Here is a 23,574-nt window from a genome sequence, read left to right on the forward strand (position 1 = left end):
ACGATCGTCACATTATGTAACGTGACTAGTATTTAATAGAAATTAAATTCACAATGAAACAACTTCTATATACATTGGAGTGTATGAATGTTGTTTTTCCATTTCTCATGTCTTATACTGGTCATCTCAGAGCGTTAGAATGAGTTGGTCAAGTGAGTGGTCCGGGGTGGTCTAGCTCCCACCCAGATACATGTTTATCTCTCTATCCTATCCAGCAGACATAAAACATATTGAAGGACTGTGAGTTAGTCTAGCATGAAATAAAAGAGAACTGAGAATCTGACAAACACAGGAGAAGCTCAGGAGACACAATGGCATTACTGAACCTCTTCAATTGGCCTATTCTCTTTCCACAAGAGTAAGTAAAGGGAGAAATTAGTTATTGACATCTCCTCTCCTCTCTCTCCCTCCCTCCTATCACTAATGCATTTACTTTCAGAGGAAGAATCAGCTTGAGTGAACCTCCATAACTCATTGAAGTGGAGGGAGGGATGGGAGGGAGGGTGAGAGGTCCTGATTTACACGCCCCAGCCGAGGTCTCTTCAGCCACTGGAGGGGAGGGTGAGAGGTCCTGATTTACACCCCCCAGCCGAGGTCTCTTCAGCCACTGGAGGGAGGGTGAGAGGTCCTGATTTACACCCCCCAGCCGAGGTCTCTTCAGCCACTGGAGGGAGGGTGAGAGGTCCTGATTTACACCCCCCAGCCGAGGTCTCTTCAGCCACTGGAGGGAGGGTGAGAGGTCCTGATTTACACCCCCCAGCCGAGGTCTCTTCAGCCACTGGAGGGGAGGGTGAGAGGTCCTGATTTACACCCCCCAGCTGAGGTCTCTTCAGCCACTGGTGGGGAGGGTGAGAGGTCCTGATTTACACCCCCCAGCCGAGGTCTCTTCAGCCACTGGAGGGAGGGTGAGAGGTCCTGATTTACACCCCCCAGCCGAGGTCTCTTCAGCCACTGGAGGGGAGGGTGAGAGGTCCTGATTTACACCCCCCAGCCGAGGTCTCTTCAGCCACTGGAGGGAGGGTGAGAGGTCCTGATTTACACCCCCCCAGCCGAGGTCTCTTCAGCCACTGGAGGGGAGGGTGAGAGGTCCTGATTTACACCCCCAGCCGAGGTCTCTTCAGCCACTGGAGGGAGGGTGAGAGGTCCTGATTTACACCCCCCAGCCGAGGTCTCTTCTGCCACTGGAGGGGAGGGTGAGAGGTCCTGATTTACACCCCCCAGCCGAGGTCTCTTCAGCCACTGGAGGGAGGGTGAGAGGTCCTGATTTACACCCCCCAGCCGAGGTCTCTTCAGCCACTGGAGGGGAGAGTGTTTTTATTTCATTTTTTTATTTAACCTTTACGCGGCAGCGTAGCCTAGTGGTTAGAGTGTTGGACTAGTAACCGAAAGGTTGCAAGATCGAATCCCCGAGCTGACAAGGTACAAATCTGTTGTTCTGCCCATGAACAAGGCAGTTAACCCACTGTTCCTAGGCTGTCATTGAAAATAAGAATTTGTTCTTAACTGACTTGCCTAGTTAAATAAAGGTAAAATATATATTTTTTTTTAACTAGGCAAGTCAGTTGCAAGTCAATTCTTATTTACAATGACGACCTACCCCTGAACCAGGATGTCTGTAGTGACGCCTCTAGCACTGAGATGCACTGCCTTAGACCGCTGAACCAATGTGTCTGCAGTGACGCCTCTAGCACTGAGATGCACTGCCTTAGACCACTGCACCACTCGGGAGCCCCACTAGGGTGCTTTTTGGGACATACCCACGGTCTGTGTCGCCTCAAACCCTCCTGCCTCTGTAATGCTTACTCTGTGACAATATGGGACCCCTCCAGCATACTGTAACTCAAATGCTCAAAGTAGATATATTGAACCATCATTTCCAAGTGGCGTTTCATTGATCATCCGAGACGAAGTGTGAAATAAAATGGTTATGAGTCAGACGAGATTGAGAGGAGAGGAGCAATTTTCCACACACAATGTTCTTGTCCTTTCTCAGAGAGAGAGAGAGAGAGAGAGAGAGAGAGAGAGAGAGAGAGAGAGAGAGAGAGAGAGAGAGAGAGAGAGAGATCAATGCAGAGTAAAAGGGCAAGCTGCTATTTTGGGCAGCCAAGACAGTTGGCTGACTTTAGATGGTGTGTTTCCAGTTGGCCTGAGAGAGTAGCCATGGAGGAGACCAGTAGAGCAAATGGACAATCTCCCAAAGACAATAAATGTTATTTTTCAGAGTGTCCTGTCCCGTTGCTAGCCAAAGAGTGCTTATCTGTGGATGAGAAGCGACAGACAGACACATCAGTGGGCTGGCCTGTTGAAAGAAAAGGTAATGGAAGGGCTGGAGGCTGGTCTAATCCCCATGGGGGAACGACACTAATTAAAGCCCATGTCAGGGCACACAGATGGGACAGACGCACGATCATCTGTCACATCGTCCCACAGACAACAGCTGGATCCAGATTGGCTAATAGAGGTCCTCGTTACAGGGCTGACACCTGGACGGTTTGACGGTGTCTTATTGTTCCTCAGTGATAGGATGACTAATATCATGTATTTAGTGGAGTTTAGTTTACCCCCTGTCAGAGGCCAGGAGAGGACAGGACAGGAGAGGACAGGACAGGAAAAGACAGGACAGGAGAAGAGTGGAGAGGACAGGAGAGGAGAGGAGAGGACAGGAGAGGACAGGACAGGACAGGAGAGGACAGGACAGGAGAGGACAGGAAAGGAGAGGACAGGAGAGGACAGGACAGGAATGGACAGGAGAGGAGTGGACAGGAGTGGACAGGATAGGAGTGAACGGGAGTGGACAGGAGAGGAGAGGACAGGAGAGGAGTGGACAGGAGAGGACAGGAGAGGAGAGGACAGGAGGGGAGTGGACATGATAGGAGAGGACAGGACAGGAGAGGAGAGGAGAGGACAGGACAGGACAGTAGTGGAGAGGAGTGGACAGGAGAGTAGTGGAGAGGACAGGAGTGGAAAGGAAAGGAGTGGACAGGAGAGGAGAGGACAGGAGAGGACAGGAGTGGACAGGAGAGGACAGGAGAGTAGTGGACAGGAGAGTAGTGGACAGGAGAGTAGTGGAGAGGACAGGAGTGGACAGGAGAGGAGAGGACAGGAAAGGAGTGGACAGGAGAGGGTGGACAGGAGAGGAGAGGAGTGGAGAGGAGTGGACAGGACAGGAGAGGACAGGACAGGACAGGAGAGGAGAGGAGAGGAGAGGAGTGGACATGACAGGACAGGACAGGAGAGGAGAGGACAGGAGAGGAGTGGACAGGAGAGAAGTGGAGAGGACAGGAGAGGACAGGAGAGTGGTGGACAGGACAGGAGAGGAGTGGACAGGAGAGGACAGGACAGGAGAGGACGGGAGAGGAGTGGACAGGACAGGAGAGGAGTGGACAGGAGAGGAGTAGACAGGAGAGGACAGGAGAAGAGTGGACATGACAGGAGAGGAGTGGACAGGACAGGAGTGGACAGTACAGGAGAGAACAGGAGAGGAAAGACAGGAGAGGAGTGGACAGGACAGGAGAGGACAGGAGATGAGTGGACAGGAGAGGACAGGAGAGGAGTGGACATGACAGGAGAGGAGAGGACAGGAGAGGACAGGAGAGTAGTGGACAGGAGAGTAATGGACAGGAGAGTAGTGGACAGGAGAGGAGTGGACAGGAGAGGAGTGGACAGGAGAGTAGTGGACAGGAGAGGACAGGAGAGGAGTGGACAGGAGAGGAGAGGACAGGAGAGGACAGGAGAGGAGTGGACAGGAGAGGACAGGACAGCAGAGAAGTGGACAGGAGAGGACAGGAGGGGAGTGGACATGATAGGAGAGGACAGGACAGGAGAGGAGAGGAGAGGACAGGACAGGACAGTAGTGGAGAGGAGTGGACAGGAGAGTAGTGGAGAGGACAGGAGTGGAAAGGAAAGGAGTGGACAGGAGAGGAGAGGACAGGAGAGGACAGGAGTGGACAGGAGAGGACAGGAGAGTAGTGGACAGGAGAGTAGTGGACAGGAGAGTAGTGGAGAGGACAGGAGTGGACAGGAGAGGAGAGGACAGGAAAGGAGTGGACAGGAGAGGGTGGACAGGAGAGGAGAGGAGTGGAGAGGAGTGGACAGGACAGGACAGGAGAGGACAGGACAGGACAGGAGAGGAGAGGAGAGGAGAGGAGTGGACATGACAGGACAGGACAGGAGAGGAGAGGACAGGAGAGGAGTGGACAGGAGAGAAGTGGAGAGGACAGGAGAGGACAGGAGAGTGGTGGACAGGACAGGAGAGGAGTGGACAGGAGAGGACAGGACAGGAGAGGACGGGAGAGGAGTGGACAGGACAGGAGAGGAGTGGACAGGAGAGGAGTAGACAGGAGAGGACAGGAGAAGAGTGGACATGACAGGAGAGGAGTGGACAGGACAGGAGTGGACAGTACAGGAGAGAACAGGAGAGGAAAGACAGGAGAGGAGTGGACAGGACAGGAGAGGACAGGAGATGAGTGGACAGGAGAGGACAGGAGAGGAGTGGACATGACAGGAGAGGAGAGGACAGGAGAGGACAGGAGAGTAGTGGACAGGAGAGTAATGGACAGGAGAGTAGTGGACAGGAGAGGAGTGGACAGGAGAGGAGTGGACAGGAGAGTAGTGGACAGGAGAGGACAGGAGAGGAGTGGACAGGAGAGGAGAGGACAGGAGAGGACAGGAGAGGAGTGGACAGGAGAGGACAGGACAGCAGAGAAGTGGACAGGAGAGGACAGGAGAGGAGTGGACAGGACACGAAAGGACAGGAGAGGAGTGGACAGGACAGGAGAGGAGAGGTTTCTCTTAGCATCTGCAAAATAACTCCAGAAAAGGTAATGAATCCAAAGAGCAACATTGAATTAGCCTCATTAAACCAGCCTGACCTCACTAGCTCACATGCTGGTTCACTGCAGATATCAAGACATGAGCACAGCATTCAGTCAGCTTGACCAAGGTAACGTTGTATGTCCCTGCTTCTCAAAAGTATTTCTCTAACACATCATTCACAGGGTGTCACGACTCCCACTGAAGGTGGCGCCCCCTCCTGCTCGGGTGGCGCTCGGCAGTTGTCGTCACCGGCCTACTAGCTGCCACTGATTCCTTTTGTTTTCCCCCCCTTTCTGTTATTGTTTGCACCTGTCCTCAGTTGGGTTGATTAGCAGGGCTATATTAGCTATTCGGCCCGCCTGCTCTTTGTGCGGGATTGTTTCTCATTTTGTATTGCTTGTGTATACGCTGTTGGTGTTTTGCGCTAGTGCGTGTTTTTGCACCGACTGTGTTTGGGGCACTTTGTTTTGTATGCGCTCATATTGCTATTTGGGGTGGCTTGTGTTTTCGCCGTTGGGCTCATTAAAAGCCATTATGCTGATATCGCTGCTTCCTGCGTCTGATTCCTCTCCCACAATGCTCAAGCCTTACAGAATCCCGCACCACTATGGAGTCAGCAGGAGCAGCTGCCAACCCCCTTCCCTCGATGGAGGAACACGTGCTCCATCATACGTCAGTCCTCCACCGAATTGGATCTGCGATGGACCAGATGATGGAGAGGATGGACCGTTGGGAGAGGAGTGGTCTCCTCTCTCCACCTCCGGCTCCTCCGACGCACCCACCTCCGCCTCCCACTGCGTCTGGCTCCGGCGGGCTTCGTGTGGCGCTCCCGAGGGAGTATGATCGAGCGACGGCTGGGTGCCAGGGATTTCTGCTCCAACTTGAGCTGTACCTGGCCACCGTCAGACCTGCTCCCTCGGGGGAGGAGAGCGTGAGTGCCCTCGTTTCCTGCCTGACGGGCCAAGCTCTGGAGTAGGCCAATGCAGTCTGGAATGGTCCGGACTCGGCGAGGGATCACTATCCAGAGTTCCCCCGCCGCTTTCGGGCCGTGTTCGAACACCTACCAGACGGAAGAGTGGCGGGTGAGCGGCTGTTCCACCTCAGGCAGGAGACGAGGAGCGCGCAGGACTTCGCGGTGGAGTTCAGGACCTTGGCTGCTGGGGCGGGGTGGAACGACAGGGCCCTGATAGACCATTACAGGTATAGTTTCCGGGCGGACGTCCGCAGGGAGCTAGCTTGTCAGGACACCGCTTTGTCTCTCAATGAGCTCATCGACATGTCTATCCGACTGGACAATCTGCTGGCTGCCCGCGGGCGTTCGGAAAGGGTCCTGTCCGTTCCACCTCCGTGCACCCCCGCCCCTACTCCTATGGAGTTAGGGGGGGGCCATGCCGAGGGGTACCAGAGGAGGTGGCTCAATCAATCTGGGAGTCGAAAGGGCAGGCAGAACACTTCTCGGTCACCCCAGGTGAGTCAGCACCAAACTCACCCAGAACCCCCTGTTGGTCACGTGTTCTTAAACAGGGTGTTCTCCAGGGGTGGTCAGAGGAGTGTTCAGGGAGGTGTCTAGGAGTTTCCATAGGTGCCACGTCGGTGGAGTCCAGACCAGGTGTCCACCGTGCGCATTCTCCCTGAACACACCGATTTGGCGATTGCTTTTTGTAAAAAGAGTGTGACCAAATTATCACCTCATCGACAGGGGGATTGTGCGATAGATCTGCAGGTTTACGCTGCGCTTCCCAAGAGTCACGTGTACCCCTTGTCACAGGAGGAGACGGTGGCTATGGAGACATATGTCACGGAATCTCTGGGACAGGGGTACATTCGGCCCTCCATCTCACCCGTCTCCTCGAGTTTCTTTTTTGTGAAGAAAAGGGAGGGAGGTCTGCGTCCGTGCATTGATTACAGAGGTCTAAATGCTATCACGGTGGGGTTTAGTTACACGCTACCTCTCATCGCTACGGCGGTGGAATCATTTCACGGAGCAAGATTCTTCACAAAACTGGATCTCAGGAGCGCGTATAACCTGGTGCGTATTAAGGATGGAGACGAGTGGAAAACCGCATTTAGTACCACATCGGGCCATTATGAGTACCTCGTCATGCCGTATGGGTTAAAGAATGCACCAGCCGTCTTTCAATCCTTTGTAGACGAGATTCTCAGGGACCTGCATGGGCAGGGCGTGGTTGTCTATATCGATGATATTCTGATATATTCCGCCACCCGCGCCGCGCATGTGTCCCTGGTACGCAAGGTGCTTGGGAGACTGCTGGAGCATGACCTATACGTCAAGGCTGAGAAGTGTGTGTTCTCCAAACGAGCCGTCTCCTTCCTGGGTTATCGCATTTCCACCACGGGGGTGGTGATGGAGTGTGACCGCGTTAAGGCCGTGCGTAATTGGCCGACCCAACCACGGTGAAGGAGGTGCAGCGGTTCTTAGGGTTTGCCAATTACTACCGGAGGTTTATCCGGGGTTTTGGCCAGGTAGTGGCTCCCATTACCTCACTGCTGAAGGGGGGGGCGGTGCGTTTGCGATGGTCGACTGAGGCGGATGGAGCCTTCAAGAGGTTGAAGGTGCTGTTCACCGAAGCACCCGTGTTGGCACACCCGGACCCCTCTCTAGCATTCATAGTGGAGGTGGACGCATCCGAGGCTGGGGTGGGGGCCGTGCTATCACAGCGCTCGGGTACGCCACCGAAACTCCGCCCCTATGCTTTCTTTTCCAAGAAGCTCAGTTCGGCGGAGCGTAACTATGATGTGGGGGACAGGGAGTTGTTAGCGGTGGTAAAAGCCTTGAGGGTGTGGCGACACTGGCTTGAGGGGGCTAAGCACCCCTTTCTCATCTGGACCGACCATCAGAATCTGGAGTATATCCGGGCAGCTAGGAGACTGAATCCGCGTCAGGCAAGGTGGGCCATGTTCTTCACCCGTTTTAGGTTCACTATTTCCTATAGGCCAGGCTCCCTGAACCTGAAGGGCCGACGCGCTGTCCCGTCTCTATGACACGGAGGACCGGCCCATCGATCCGACTCCCATCATTCCAGCTTCTAGGCTGGTGGCACCGGTGGTATAGGAGGTGGACTCGGACATCGAGCGGGCGTTAGTATTGGAACCAGCGCCTTCACAGTGTCCCGTGGGTCACATGTACGTGCTGCTCGGTGTCCGTGATCAGTTGATTCAGTGGGCTCACACTCTACCCTCTTCGGGTCATCCTGGTGTGGCGAGGACGGCGCGGGGTCTCAGGGGGAAGTACTGGTGGCCCACCTTGGCTAAGGACGTGAGGTTCTATGTCTCTTCCTGTTCAGTGTGCGCCCAGAGTAAGGCTCCTAGGCATCTCCCGAGAGGGAAGTTACAGCCCCTCTCCATTCCACAACAGCCATGGTCGCACCTGTCAGTAGACTTCCTGACAGATCTCCCCCGTCTCAGGGGAGCACTACAATCCTGGTGGTTGTGGATCAGTTTTTAAAGTCCTGCCGTCTCCTCCCGTTGCCCGGTCTCCCTACGGCCCTGCAGACTGCGGAGGCCCTATTTACCCACGTCTTCCGGCACTACAGGGTGCCGGAGGACATTGTCTCTGATCGAGGTTCCCAGTTCACATCCAGGATCTGGAAGGCTTTTATGGAGCGTCTGAGGGTCTCGGTCAGTTTGACCTCCAGTTATCACCCCGAGAGTAATGGGCAGGCGGAGAGGGTGAACCAGGAGGTGGGCAGGTTTCTGCGGTCGTATTGCCAGGACCGGCCAGGGGAGTGGGCGAGGTACATTCCTTGGGCGAAGTTAGCCCAGAACTCAGTTCGTCACTCCTCCACTAACCTGTCACCCTTTCAGTGTGTTTTGGGTTACCAGCCGGTCCTGGCACCATGGCACCAGAGCCAGACCAAGGCTCCTGCGGTGGAGGAATGGGTACAGCGCTCCAAGGAGACCTGGAGAGCCGTCCAGGAATCCCTGAAGCAAGCCAGTGAACGGCAGAAGTGGAGTGCTGACCACCACCACAGTGAGGCCCCCGTGTTCGTACCGGGGGACAGGGTCTGGCTCTCGACCCGGAACCTGCCCCTCCGTTTGCCCTGCCGGAAGCTGGGGCCGCAGTGTGTGGGGCCCTTCAAAGTCCTGAGGAGGATAAATGAGGTGTGTTATAGGTTACAACTCCCTTCCTATTACCGTATTAACCCCTCATTTCATGTGTCTCTCCTCAGGCCGGTGGTAGCTTGTCCCCTACAGGAAGGTGATGTGCCGGAGGTCCCTCCGCCCCCTCTGGACATCGGGGGTCCCCGGCGTACAGCATACGGGCCATTCTGGACTCGAGATGCCGGGTGATGGGCCTGCAGTACCTCGTGGACTGGGAGGGGTACGGCCCGGAGGAGAGGTGCTGGGTATCGGCGGAGGACGTCTTGGACCCATCCATGTTGAAGGATTTCCATCGCCTCCGTCCAGATCGCTCTGCGCCTCGCCCTCCGGGTCGCTCTCGAGGCCGGTGTCGGCGCGCTGCAGGAGCCGCGCGTCAGGGGGGGGTACTGTCACGACTCCCACTGAAGGTGGCGCCCCCTCCTGCTCGGGTGGCGCTCGGCAGTCGTCGTCACCGGCCTACTAGCTACCACTGATTCCTTTTGTTTTCCCCCCCTTTCTGTTATTGTTTGCACCTGTCCTCAGTTTGGTTGATTAGCAGGGCAATATTAGCTAGTTAGCCCGCATGCTCTTTGTGCGGGATTGTTTCTCATTTTGTATTGCTTGTGTATATGCTGTTGGTGTTTTGCGCTAGTGCGTGTTTTTGCGCCGACTGTGTTTGTCTCCTGTGTTTGGGGCACTTTGTTTTGTGTGCGCTCATATTGCTATTTGGGGTGGCTTGTGTTTTCACCGTTGGGCTCATTAAAAGCCATTACCCGATATCGCTGCTTCCCGCGTCTGATTCCTCTCCCACAACGCTCAAGCCTTACACAGGGCTATGCATCACTTCATCCATGTATAGCCAACAGGTTACAGAACATTAACCTGTGTCTAATTGGATGGTTTTAGGAGGGATCCATGTCATTCCATCGCATGCAGTGATGTAGTGGTAAAAGAAATGGTGTGTAAACTCTGATTGTCAGTCTCAGTGAAAAAAGATACGCTCTCTATCCTTTCAATACTTTTTCTAAATCTAAGCCTGGTCTCTTGAAAGATTGAATAAGATGCGCTTGACATTTTGGCAGTGTTTCTTTGACAGAGATATGAAGAGCTGAGGGCTGTGTTGTACTCCCCCCCCCATTTGCCCTCAGAACAGCCTCAATTTGTCTGGGCATGGAGGTACAAGGTGTCGAAAGCGTTCCACAGCGATACCGGCCCATGTTGACTCCACTGCTTCCCACAGTTGTGTCAAGTTGGCTGGATGTCCTTTGGGTGGTGGACCATTCTTGATACTCACGGGAAACTGTTGAGCGTGAAAACCCCAGCAGTGTTGCAGTTCTTGACACAAACTGGTGCGCCCATTTACCCTCACAATCCATGTCTCAATTGTCTCAAGGCTTAAAAATCCTTGATGCCTGCAAGATCTATTTCGAACCCAACTATGCCATGATACTATGGTGCCATGATTCAGTCATGCTGTTTACAAGCACACTAGTCCTGCCTCAGTCATCTGAGTTGAAAAAAGCAGCAGACTAAAGAATGCAATGACCGACCCTTTTGTACATATTATATTTTTGTCAGTTAAAAAGTGTCTGCCAGGTTTCGACACAGCAAGATAGACCACAGAAGACTCTTCCCCCCTCTGCTTCACGGCGTCTGAACCTTGTGGTTGTGTTTTATTCGCTGTGATGGGGTGAAACAATTTCAAAAGGATATGGATGGTAATAATCGGTTAATACCTTGAGTGCCCCGTGGTCTGCAGCTGAACCGGGGTCTACCCCAGTGATGTAGATCCCCAGGCCATACTCCGCCCCTCCCCTGATCATCAGGCCCAGAGAGAGACCGTCGTCCAGGTTCAGGTTTACCTTCAGGGACAGACAGAGGGGGCAGTCACCAGACAGGAAGTGACAGTGGTAAGTGACATGATGTGCGTCCCAAATGGCACCCAATTATTTGAAGAACGCAACATAAAGATTGTCAGAGCACCTTTCTTTACAAATTACTGTTTATATCAAAGGTGCAGAGGTAACATCAACCAATCCCTCCTACACATGAGGCTTGATGCCCAGAGGGAGGAGTCCCAAATTAAAGACCTGACTCTCCATTGGCAGAGATTCATGCCCCTTGGCTCCGCCTCAAGATTAGCAACACATCATCATACCCTGTATGGGGGCCTGGGGTCTGGGCTGAGGTATAGTACTAACAGGGGCTTCGTCCCAAGCAACATCCCATTTCCTACAGAGTGTACTACTTTTGACCAGGGATAAAGACCCAGGTCAAAAGTAGTGCACAATGGTATATAGCGAATAGGATGCCATTTAAGACGCAAACGGCCCACATCCAGAGAGACGATATCACTGTCAATTTAATGACATATTAATCTCACCCAAATACAGGGGAAAATAACCAGTTATTGAACCATGATGAAGTTAGCCCCCATACCCCTCTAATGTTCCCACAGTTTTAATTAGTCCCCATACCCCTCTAATGTTCCCACAGTTTTAGTTAGCCCCCATACCCCTCTAATATTCCCACAGTTTTAGTTAGCCCCCATACCTCTCTAATGTTCCCACAGTTTTAGTTAGCCCCCATACCCCTCTAATGTTCCCACAGTTTTAGTTATCCCCCATACCCCTCTAATGTTCCCACAGTTTTAGTTAGCCCCGTAATCTTCTACTGTTCCCACAGTTTACTTAGTGATTAAGTTAGCCCTGTACCCTTTACTGTTCCCACAGTTTACTTAGTGATTAAGTTAGCCCTGTACCCTCTACTGTTCCCACAGTTTACTTAGTGATTAAGTTAGTCCCGTAACCCTCTACTGTTCCCACAGTTCATTTAGTGATTAAGTTAGCCCTGTACCCTCTACTGTTCCCACAGTTTATTTAGTAAAAGTAAATCTGTTTTTAAGATCCTTGGGCTGTGTTTGGCTGTCCTCGTAGTTTACTTTTAAATCTGTAGTGCTGTGTAAAGCTGTGTACCGTACCCCTGGCTGCCTGCCTGGTCTGTGGCGCTGACGATGCAGTCTCACATCAATAGATGAGAGAGGTACTGGACAGAGCAAAGGAGTGCACAGGGCAGGGATGGTCTGCGTCCCAAATGGAACCTTATTCGCTACATAGATCACTACCAGGGCCCATGGGGTTCTGTTCAAAAGTAGTGCACTTCATAGGGAATAGGGTGCCATTTTAATGCAACCTGGGTATATGGAGTGCTCAGTGAGGCTCCACATCGATTTCTGCCCCCCTTCTCCTTCTCCTCCTCCTTCTCATGTTCACCCCCTCTATTAGTTGTTTGTTGTCAAACATGAGTGGCCATTTGACCCATATGTCAGCCATATTGAAACAACTGAGAGAAAATGTATTTTACATTCTCTGAGGTATTCAATCCACTCACTGTCTTCTCCTGTGTATGTCCTGTACGTCTCTGGCTTTGTTGTGGTCCCAGGGTGCTTTGCTGCTCCAGGTCGGAGGGAGGGGACACACTGCGGCCATGAGGATCCACCCAGGCATAAATGTTGTTGGTGACATACCCCCCGGGGATCCGACCCACTGAACACACTGACATGGCCAGCTTCTTACAGCCTTTCAGGACCTGCATGGAGGACAGGGGAAGGGATTAAATTCAGTTCAGTTAGAAACACTTTATTCATCGCAAAGGGCAATTGAATTTGGGCATGTCAGAGTCAGCAACAACAACACGACAGTATACATCAGACACACGGTACCACACATGACATGTAGTACAGTAGCGTGGGAGAAAGATGACTGGAGTGTTGTTTGTAGTACAGCAGCGTGGGAGAAAGATGACTGGGGTGTTGTTTGTAGTACAGCAGCGTGGGAGAAAGATGACTGGAGTGTTGTTTGTAGTACAGCAGCGTGGGAGAAAGATGACTGGGGTGTTGTTCGTAGTACAGCAGCGTGGGAGAAAGATGACTGGGGTGTTGTTTGTAGTACCGCAGTGTGGGAGGAAGATGACAGGGGTGTTGTTTGTAGTACAGCACCGTGGGAGGAAGATGACAGGGGTGTTGTTTGTAAGACAGCAGCATGGGAGGAAAATGACAGGGGTGTTTGTAGTACAGCAGCGTGGGAGTAATATAACAGGGGTGTTTGTAATACAGCAGCATGGGAGGATGATGACAGGGGTGTTTGTAATACAGCAGGATGGGAGGAAGTTGACAGGGGTGTTGTTTGTAATACAGCAGCGTGGGAGGAAGGTGACAGGGGTGTTGTTTGTAGTACAGCAGCGTGGGAGGATGAAGACAGGGGTGTTGTTTGTAGTACAGCAGTGTGGGAAGAGGGAGACAAGGGTGTTGTTTGTAGGACAGCAGCATGGGAGGAAGATGACAGGGGTGTTTGTAATACAGCAGCGTGGGAGGAGGATGACAGGGGTGTTGTTTGTAGTACAGCAGCATGGGAGGAAGAAGACAGGGGTGTTTGTAATACAGCAGCGTGGGAGGAAGATGACAGGGGTGTTTGTAGTGCAGCAGCGTGGGAGGAAGATGACAGGGGTGTTTGTAATACAGCAGCGTGGGAGGAGGATGACAGGGGTGTTGTTTGTAGTACAGCAGCATGGGAGGAAGAAGACAGGGGTGTTTGTAATACAGCAGCGTGGGAGGAAGATGACAGGGGTGTTTGTAGTGCAGCAGCGTGGGAGGAAGATGACAGGGGTGTTTGTAGTACAGCAGCGTGGGAGGAAGATGACAGGGGTGTTTGTAATACAGCAGCGTGGGAGGAAGATGACAGGGGTGTTTGTATTACAGCAGCGTGGGAGGATGATTGACTGGGGTGTTGTTTGTAATACAGCAGCGTGGGAGGAAGATGACAGGGGTGTTGTTTGTAATACAGCAGCATGGGAGGAAAATGACAGGGGTGTTTGTAGTACAGCAGCGTGGGAGGAAGATGACAGGGGTGTTTGTAATACAGCAGCGTGGGAGGAAGATGACAGGGGTGTTGTTTGTAGTACAGCAGCATGGGAGGAGAGTGACAGGGGTGTTTGTAATACAGCAGCGTGGGAGGAAGATGACAGGGGTGTTTGTATTACAGCAGCGTGGGAGGATGATGACTGGGGTGTTGTTTGTAATACAGCAGCGTGGGAGGAAGATGACAGGGGTGTTGTTTGTAATACAGCAGCATGGGAGGAAGATGACAGGGGTGTTTGTAGTACAGCAGCGTGGGAGGAAGATGACAGGGGTGTTGTTTGTAATATAGCAGCGTGGGAGGAAGATGACAGGGGTGTTGTTTGTAGTACAGCGGTGTGGGTGGAGGAAGACAGGGGTGTTGTTTGTAATACAGCAGCGTGGGAGGAGGATGACAGGGGTGTTGTTTGTAATACAGCAGCGTGGGAGGAAGATGACAGGGGGTTTGTAGTACAGCAGCGTGGGAGGAAGATGACAGGGGTGTTGTTTGTAATACAGCAGTGTGGGAGGAGGGAGACAAGGGTGTTGTTTGTAGGACAGCAGCATGGGAGGAAGATGACAGGGGTGTTTGTAATACAGCAGCGTGGGAGGAAGATGACAGGGGTGTTGTTTGTAGTACAGCAGCATGGGAGGAAGAAGACAGGGGTGTTTGTAATACAGCAGCGTGGGAGGAAGATGACAGGGGTGTTGTTTGTAATACAGCAGCGTGGGAGGAAGAAGACAGGGGTGTTTGTAATACAGCAGCATGGGAGGAAGATGACAGGGGTGTTGTTTGTAATACAGCAGCGTGGGAGGAAGATGACAGGGGTGTTTGTAGTGCAGCAGCGTGGGAGGAAGATGACAGGGGTGTTTGTAGTACAGCAGCGTGGGAGGAAGATGACAGGGGTGTTTGTAATACAGCAGCGTGGGAGGAAGATGACAGGGGTGTTTGTATTACAGCAGCGTGGGAGGATGATTGACTGGGGTGTTGTTTGTAATACAGCAGCGTGGGAGGAAGATGACAGGGGTGTTGTTTGTAATACAGCAGCATGGGAGGAAAATGACAGGGGTGTTTGTAGTACAGCAGCGTGGGAGGAAGATGACAGGGGTGTTTGTAATACAGCAGCGTGGGAGGAAGATGACAGGGGTGTTGTTTGTAGTACAGCAGCATGGGAGGAGAGTGACAGGGGTGTTTGTAATACAGCAGCGTGGGAGGAAGATGACAGGGGTGTTTGTATTACAGCAGCGTGGGAGGATGATGACTGGGGTGTTGTTTGTAATACAGCAGCGTGGGAGGAAGATGACAGGGGTGTTGTTTGTAATACAGCAGCATGGGAGGAAGATGACAGGGGTGTTTGTAGTACAGCAGCGTGGGAGGAAGATGACAGGGGTGTTGTTTGTAATATAGCAGCGTGGGAGGAAGATGACAGGGGTGTTGTTTGTAGTACAGCGGTGTGGGTGGAGGAAGACAGGGGTGTTGTTTGTAATACAGCAGCGTGGGAGGAGGATGACAGGGGTGTTGTTTGTAATACAGCAGCGTGGGAGGAAGATGACAGGGGGTTTGTAGTACAGCAGCGTGGGAGGAAGATGACAGGGGTGTTGTTTGTAATACAGCAGTGTGGGAGGAGGGAGACAAGGGTGTTGTTTGTAGGACAGCAGCATGGGAGGAAGATGACAGGGGTGTTTGTAATACAGCAGCGTGGGAGGAAGATGACAGGGGTGTTGTTTGTAGTACAGCAGCATGGGAGGAAGAAGACAGGGGTGTTTGTAATACAGCAGCGTGGGAGGAAGATGACAGGGGTGTTGTTTGTAATACAGCAGCGTGGGAGGAAGAAGACAGGGGTGTTTGTAATACAGCAGCATGGGAGGAAGATGACAGGGGTGTTGTTTGTAATACAGCAGCGTGGGAGGAAGATGACAGGGGTGTTTGTAGTGCAGCAGCGTGGGAGGAAGATGACAGGGGTGTTTGTAGTACAGCAGCGTGGGAGGAAGATGACAGGGGTGTTTGTAATACAGCAGCGTGGGAGGAAGATGACAGGGGTGTTTGTATTACAGCAGCGTGGGAGGATGATTGACTGGGGTGTTGTTTGTAATACAGCAGCGTGGGAGGAAGATGACAGGGGTGTTGTTTGTAATACAGCAGCATGGGAGGAAAATGACAGGGGTGTTTGTAGTACAGCAGCGTGGGAGGAAGATGACAGGGGTGTTTGTAATACAGCAGCGTGGGAGGAAGATGACAGGGGTGTTGTTTGTAGTACAGCAGCATGGGAGGAGAGTGACAGGGGTGTTTGTAATACAGCAGCGTGGGAGGAAGATGACAGGGGTGTTTGTATTACAGCAGCGTGGGAGGATGATGACTGGGGTGTTGTTTGTAATACAGCAGCGTGGGAGGAAGATGACAGGGGTGTTGTTTGTAATACAGCAGCATGGGAGGAAGATGACAGGGGTGTTTGTAGTACAGCAGCGTGGGAGGAAGATGACAGGGGTGTTGTTTGTAATATAGCAGCGTGGGAGGAAGATGACAGGGGTGTTGTTTGTAGTACAGCGGTGTGGGTGGAGGAAGACAGGGGTGTTGTTTGTAATACAGCAGCGTGGGAGGAGGATGACAGGGGTGTTGTTTGTAATACAGCAGCGTGGGAGGAAGATGACAGGGGGTTTGTAGTACAGCAGCGTGGGAGGAAGATGACAGGGGTGTTGTTTGTAATACAGCAGCGTGGGAGGAAGATGACAGGGGTGTTGTTTGTAGGACAGCAGCGTGGGAGGATGAAGACAGGGGTGTTGTTTGTAATATAGCAGCATGGGAGGAAGATGACAGGGGTGTTGTTTGTGTTACAGCAGCGTGGGAGAAAGATGACAGGGGTGTTTGTATTACAGCAGCGTGGGAGAAAGATGACTGGGGTGTGGTTTGTAGGACAGCAGCGTGGGAGGATGAAGACAGGGGTGTTGTTTGTAGTACAGCAGTGTGGGAGGAGGAAGACAGGGGTGTTGTTTGTAGGACAGCAGCATGGGAGGAAGATGACATGGGTGTTGTTTGTAGTAAAGCAGCGTGGGAGGAAGGTGACAGGGGTGTTGTTTGTAATACAGCAGCGTGGGAGGAAAAAGACAGGGGTGTTGTTTGTAGTACAGCAGCGTGGGAGGAAGGTGACAGGGGTGTTGTTTGTAATACAGCAGCGTGGGAGGAAAAAGACAGGGGTGTTGTTTGTAGTAAAGCAGCGTGGGAGGAAGGTGACAGGGGTGTTGTTTGTAATACAGCAGCGTGGGAGGAAAAAGACAGGGGTGTTGTTTGTAGTACAGCAGCGTGGGAGGAAGGTGACAGGGGTGTTGTTTGTAATACAGCAGCGTGGGAGGAAAAAGACAGGGGTGTTGTTTGTAGTAAAGCAGCGTGGGAGGAAGGTGACAGGGGTGTTGTTTGTAATACAGCAGCGTGGGAGGAAAAAGACAGGGGTGTTGTTTGTAGTACAGCAGCGTGGGAGAAAGATGACAGGGGTGTTTTTTGTAATACAGCAGCGTGGGAGGAAGATGACAGGGGTGTTGTTTGTCGGACAGCAGCGTGGGAGGAAGATGACAGGGGTGTTGTTTGCTAACTTCAGTCATGACGAGGCTCGTTATAACAGCTAACACTGAAGCTAGCACACATCAGTGTTTTCTCCATAATCATTTAGCAGCTGTGGGCTGGTAAAACGTTTTCAATGTAAACTTAAACGACTTAAACCAGATATAAAATATGTAGAAAAGATAATGGAGCTATATATTTTTAAATAAGATCCTTTTTGAGAACTAACAACCACATAAATAAAAACTAGAGTCAGGGTGGATCTAACATTCCAAAAATGTCATGTCATAAGGGGACCCATTGATTTTGTTGTAATGTTTGAGTCACTCAGATAGCATGTTAGCAGCAAATTTGCTTGAAAACAGACACGTTTTGTGTCTGCAACCAAGAGAGCCTATAAAAGGTTTTGGTCAGAGACCACACCATTAGCCACGCCCACTGCCACCGCTGTGGGCGTGGGGGAAGCAATGCACACACACAGACAAAGACACAGACACACACACACAGATACACCCGCATCAGTCCATACATACACACACACACACACACAGACACACACACAGACACACCCTCACCAGCCCATACACACACACACACACACACACACACACACACACACACACACACACACACACACACACACACACACACACACACACACACACACACACACACACACACACACACACACACACACACACACACACACACACACACACACAGATACAGACACACACACACAGACACACACACACACACACAGACACACACACACATTCCACTCTGTATCACACCCGGATATACCCCCTCACATCGACCTTGTTAAGTCTAGCTGATTTTGTACGTAGAGGCTCCACCATACGTGATGATATAGACACATCCTCTCAGAATGAACAATCGTCATACTGTCTTCATTGTGTTCAGGAAACAGTGAAGCTCATAACAGATGTCTAGCAGCAGCGTCTAACATCATGCTACTTCTTTATGAGCTGGAGAATTAGAGTGGTTGAGGCCACAGCTCTCTGCTCTCTGTGGTTGAGGCCACAGCTCTCTGCTCTCTGTGGTTGAGGCCTCTGCTCTCTGTGGATGAGGCCACAGCTCTCTGCTCTCTGTGGTTGGGGCCACAGCTCTCTGCTCTCTGTGGTTGAGGCCACAGCTCTCTGCTCTCTGTGGATGAGGCCACAGCTCTCTGCTCTCTGTGGTTGAGGCCACAGCTCTCTGCTCTCTGTGGATGAGGCCACAGCTCTCTGCTCTCTGTGGTTGAGGCCACAGCTCTCTGCTCTCTGTGGTTGAGGCCACAGCTCTCTGCTCTCTGTGGTTGAGGCCACAGCTCTCTGTGGTTGAGGCCACAGCTCTCTGTGGTTGAGGCCACAGCTCTCTGCTCTCTGTGGATGAGGCCACAGCTCTCTGATCTCTGTGGTTGAGGCCACAGCTCTCTGCTCTCTGTGGATGAGGCCACAGCTCTCTGATCTCTGTGGTTGAGGCCACAGCTCTCTGATCTCTGTGGATGAGGCCACAGCTCTCTGATCTCTGTGGTTGAGGCCACAGCTCTCTGATCTCTGTGGTTGAGGCCACAGCTCTCTGATCTCTGTGGTTGAGGCCACAGCTCTCTCAGTGGCTGTCCTCTGACTAATCTGCACAGACATAGACACACACAGGGCCAAACACACACACACAGGGCCAAACACACACACAAACACAGACATACACACACACAGTCAAATGCATGCTCACACACAGGCAGACACACACTGTAATGTGTCTCTAAACAACAGTCTGAGGGGGCAAGGGCATCATGTGGTGAGAAGGATCTCACTGGAGGAACCAAGCTGTCCCTATCTACAGGATGGCTGTCTGATCAGAGAGAGAGAGAGAGACTTACTTTGGCAATGTAAACATACGTTTCCCATGCCAATAAAGCCCTTAAATTGAATTGAGATAGAAATACCATAGTGTCATCACAGCAGCCAGATTTGTGACCTGTTTCCACAAGAAAAGGGCAACCAATGAAGAACAAACACCATTGTAAATACAACCAATATTTATGTTAATTTATTTTCCCTTTTGTACTTTACCTATTTGCACATAATATTTGAAATGAGAGAGAGAGAAAAAGGAGGAGCGGAGTCCCCTCAGTTAGCTGGTTCTGGGGCTGTGTTCACAAAACAGACCCCCAGGACAGGAACACAATTAGACCCAACCAAATTATGAGAAAGCAAAAGATAATTAATGCACACACTGGAAAGAATCAACCAAAAAACAGAGCCAATGTGAATGTTAGCTGGTCCTAAATAGAGAGTATAGAGAGATGTACTTGACAGTGGCAGACTGGCTGCTCTTATCTGTCTGAGTGTGTTTTACTTTGTGGATAAATAGAGTTCTGGAGAAAATGTAAAATAATGTTCTGCTATACCGTTTATTTATACTTATACTGCATTTCTCTTTTATTGTGGATGAATAGAGTAATCCGGAAGTGTCATCGGTAAATTGGAATTGCTCATCATCTGTCAATTTATGGTGCAATAACAGCTGGCGGACTACTGTAAAGAAAGCTAGGTTGCTTCATCCTGACACCAGTGTTGAATCAAGACAATGCTCCTACTAGACTTGATCACCCAGGCTTGAGGTGAAAGCCTGTAACAAAGACCTGACAGACTGTTATTTCGCAGCACGGCCCATTTTCTAGAGGTTTTCCATTCAACCTGACTTTCAGGACATTGCCATCAATGGGTAAAATATAAACAGCATTACTTGACTTTGACAGAAAACAGCAGCTCCTCTCTTCCTCTCTTTCTCTGCCAAATTAGGTTTGTTAAAAACATGGGTGTCACGCCCTGACCATAGAGAGCCTTTTTATTCTCTATGTTGGTTAGCTCAGGTTGTGACTAGGGTGGGTTATCCAGGTTGTTTTATGTCTATGTTGGCCTGGTATGGTTCCCAATCAGAGGCAGCTGTTCTTCGTTGTCTCTGATTGGGGATCATATTTAGGCAGCCATTTCCCCACTGTGTTTGGTGGGATCTTGTTTATGTGTAGTTGCCTGTGAGCACTTCATTTGCTTCACGTTTCGTTCGTTCTTTATTTGGTTTTTTTTGTGCGTTTCATTCAATAAACATGTGGAACCCATATCACACTGCGCTTTGGTCCGAATGTTATTACGACGATCGTGACAATGGGAGGAGACCAGGTTTGTGTAATGTCCTGATCATTGATCCCTAGTTCTAAGAAAAGTCTTCCTAGGACGCCAGGGCCCTGTCTGGCTGCACAACAACAGCAGCAGGACAGCCTCCCCCTCTCTCTCTCTCTCTCTCTCTCTCTCTCTCTCTCTCTCTCTCTCAAAAACAAATAGACCTGACCGTACTGTGACTCTCTCTTTTAAACGTAAACACACCAACGCACGCACACACAAAATCTATTCATTGTGCTGTCTGCATGCGTCCTCTGCCCAGTGATTTGTTGATGCAACGTTTATGACTCCATCCTCAGTGTTGATGGACGTTCTGTGTCTGCCTCAGCACTGAGGGGCCTGATGTGTCATCCCTCCAGCACAGGGCCCATCCATCACACTGTGTTGGGTCCTTCATCAGCCAGACGAACCAGCTGACACACACCCAAGGTCTGTCTCTGGCTACATTTGCTACATCCCAAATGGCACCCTATTCCCTATATAGTGCACTACTTTTGACAGGTCCTGGTAAAATGTAGTGCACTCTATAGAGAACAGGATTCCATTTGGGATGAAGCCTCTGTGCTGGGCCAGTGAGCCTGGGATGGGCTGTGCCAGGTTGGGCTGGTGAGCCTGGGCTGGGCTGTGCCAGGTTGGGCTGGTGAGCCTGGTCTGGGCTATGCCAGGTTGGGCTGGTGGTCCCGCACTCAAACATCAACACACACTTGTGATCTATCTAGTCAACCTCAACCTCAGGACTTTAAATGGAGCCATCCATCCACTACATGTTACATCAACACGGTTGAGAATAAACCAACCATCCACAACAGTCCATAACGATGTAAACCGTAACGATGTAAACCGTAACGATGTAAACCGTAACGCTGTAAACCGTAACGCTGTAAAGTGTAATGATGTAAACCGTAACGATGTAAACCGTAACGCTGTAAACCGTAACGCTGTAAACCGTAACGCTGTAAAGCGTAACGATGTAAAGCGTAACGATGTAAACCGTAACGCTGTAAACCGTAACGATGTAAACCGTAACGATGTAAACCGTAACGATGTAAACCGTAACGCTGTAAACCGTAACGCTGTAAACCGTAACGATGTAAAGCGTAACAATGTAAACCGTAACGCTGTAAACCGTAACGCTGTAAAGCGTAACGCTGTAAACCGTAACGCTGTAAACCGTAACGCTGTAAACCATAACGATGTAAAGCGTAACAATGTAAACCGTAATGCTGTAAACCATAACGCTGTAAACCATAACGATGTAAACCATAACGCTAGCAGCCAGATGTGAGTGACTGAACTCTTGTTGTGCTGCTGCCTCAGTATAGAGGCAGGGCCCTCCTGGCCCTGACTCCCAGTAACACTAATACTTCTCCCTCGTCCCCTCTTCTCAGCTGTACCCAGGCAGAAACTAACTACTGTAGCGGTCCCAGTGTTGGGGCGCTGAGCTCTACCCCCAGAAGATTGCAGACCCAGAAACACGCCTAAGACACAGAGAAGAGAGGAGTAAAAGTAGTCCTGCGTCCCAATTCCAAAATGGCACCCTATTCCCTGGGCTCTGGTCAAAAGTAGTGGACTAAATATAGGGAATAAAATGCCATATGAGGCGCACCATAGGTCTTCATGGTCCACCTCAGTCTCTGACAATTAATGTGATGGACGTCCCTCATCCTTCTAGTCTAAAGCATTTGTCACATTAACCCTCCTGCTGTGTTCCGGTCGAATTAGACCGATTTACAAGTTTTCTCTCTGAAAAATGTAGTTCATTTAATCTGATTGTCATAAGGTTCCATGACTTTGTCCACACAGGGCATCTGAACACACAAAACACATTTAGATGATTTTCATAACATTTTGGGTGTTTTATTTAACTTTTGTACACCTGTGGTGTTCCCGGTCAAAAATGACAGGTCATTAGAAATGAATGGGTGAGACTACAATTAGTGTATAAAATTGAGTTCAGGCACATGCCCATTCATCAGATGGACACACTTCCTCTCCCAGGCCCCCACATGCATGTGTGTTTGAGCACACACACACACCTCACTCCCCTTCTTGGCTTCCATGGCAACCCCCACGGGAACCATTCACCAATAGAATCTTTCCCCCATGGGAACCACACCTGTTGGCATTCTCACAAACAATCACAACATTGTTTCAATAATATATAGAACTTTTCTCGCAGCTCTGGTATATAAAGCTTTTTCGAGGCCTTGCTCACAATTCATTCTGTGGCAGCACAATGACCAAACAATATACTGTATGTGATGCTCTTGATCATATCTTTGATCATGACACTGGTGAGGAGGAGAGAATCCTTGTTAAACTTTGACACAAAGTAGTCTGTGATAAATAGCGCAATATGTTTCATCTGAGTATTTGTTATAGTCAAAATAATCCATACATTATACTTTTTTTTACTCAAAAACGAGTTGTATGAGCTCAGATCAATGAGGCCTACAGGCTATAAATAGCAAATAGAAGTTTAAAAAAAAACTTAAGTTGATAAAAAGATCTAAACAACATTAGGTGATTATATATATATACCAGCTATAATGGGGCAGTCATTTTGGAGCGGGAACACAGAATGAATTAACATGAAATGAACACAACAGGGGGGTTAAGTGGGATACTTGTGCTTTTTGATGATCTGTGAAGTACCTCATTTACTTTGACGGGCTGTTCTATTTTGGAAGTTTGGAAGTGTTTCAAGTAGAGATGACAGGAGGGTATTGCGACCGTACTATAGATAGCATCATTTCCTATGAGGGGATAATTATAGATACGGTAGGTAAACTCTTGGTCCTATAAAAGGAGAATGGGAGATATCAACAGTTGCTGAAGTTGTATTACTGTATTCTTAAAGCATGATACAGTAGATTGTAGAGAAGGTAATGTCGACAAGTCTGATTCTAAGCTATGGTGAACAACAGTATGCTTTGGGTAGGGCAAAACATGCTACTTTACTGTAATAAGCTATCTCCAAGTTCAATGCTGCATTCTTTCAGTTTTCTAAATGTTTATTAATTTAATGA

General features: G+C 50.4%; 1 protein-coding gene across 1 annotated transcript in view; it reads right to left on the reverse strand.

Annotated features, from left to right (window-relative positions):
* LOC106580631 (whirlin) overlaps positions 1 to 23,574 on the reverse strand; it is an 83,680-nt gene that overhangs the window by 37,712 nt on the left and 22,394 nt on the right. The window contains exons 2-3 of the mRNA XM_045703371.1: positions 12,307 to 12,504; positions 10,653 to 10,778 (exon numbers count right to left, since the gene is read on the reverse strand). Coding sequence (XP_045559327.1) covers positions 10,653 to 10,778; positions 12,307 to 12,504 — 324 coding nt within the window. The remainder of the gene's footprint in view (positions 1 to 10,652; positions 10,779 to 12,306; positions 12,505 to 23,574) is intronic.

The sequence above is a fragment of the Salmo salar genome, chromosome ssa20 (assembly GCF_905237065.1).
Source record: "Salmo salar chromosome ssa20, Ssal_v3.1, whole genome shotgun sequence".
Taxonomy (NCBI): domain Eukaryota; kingdom Metazoa; phylum Chordata; class Actinopteri; order Salmoniformes; family Salmonidae; genus Salmo; species Salmo salar.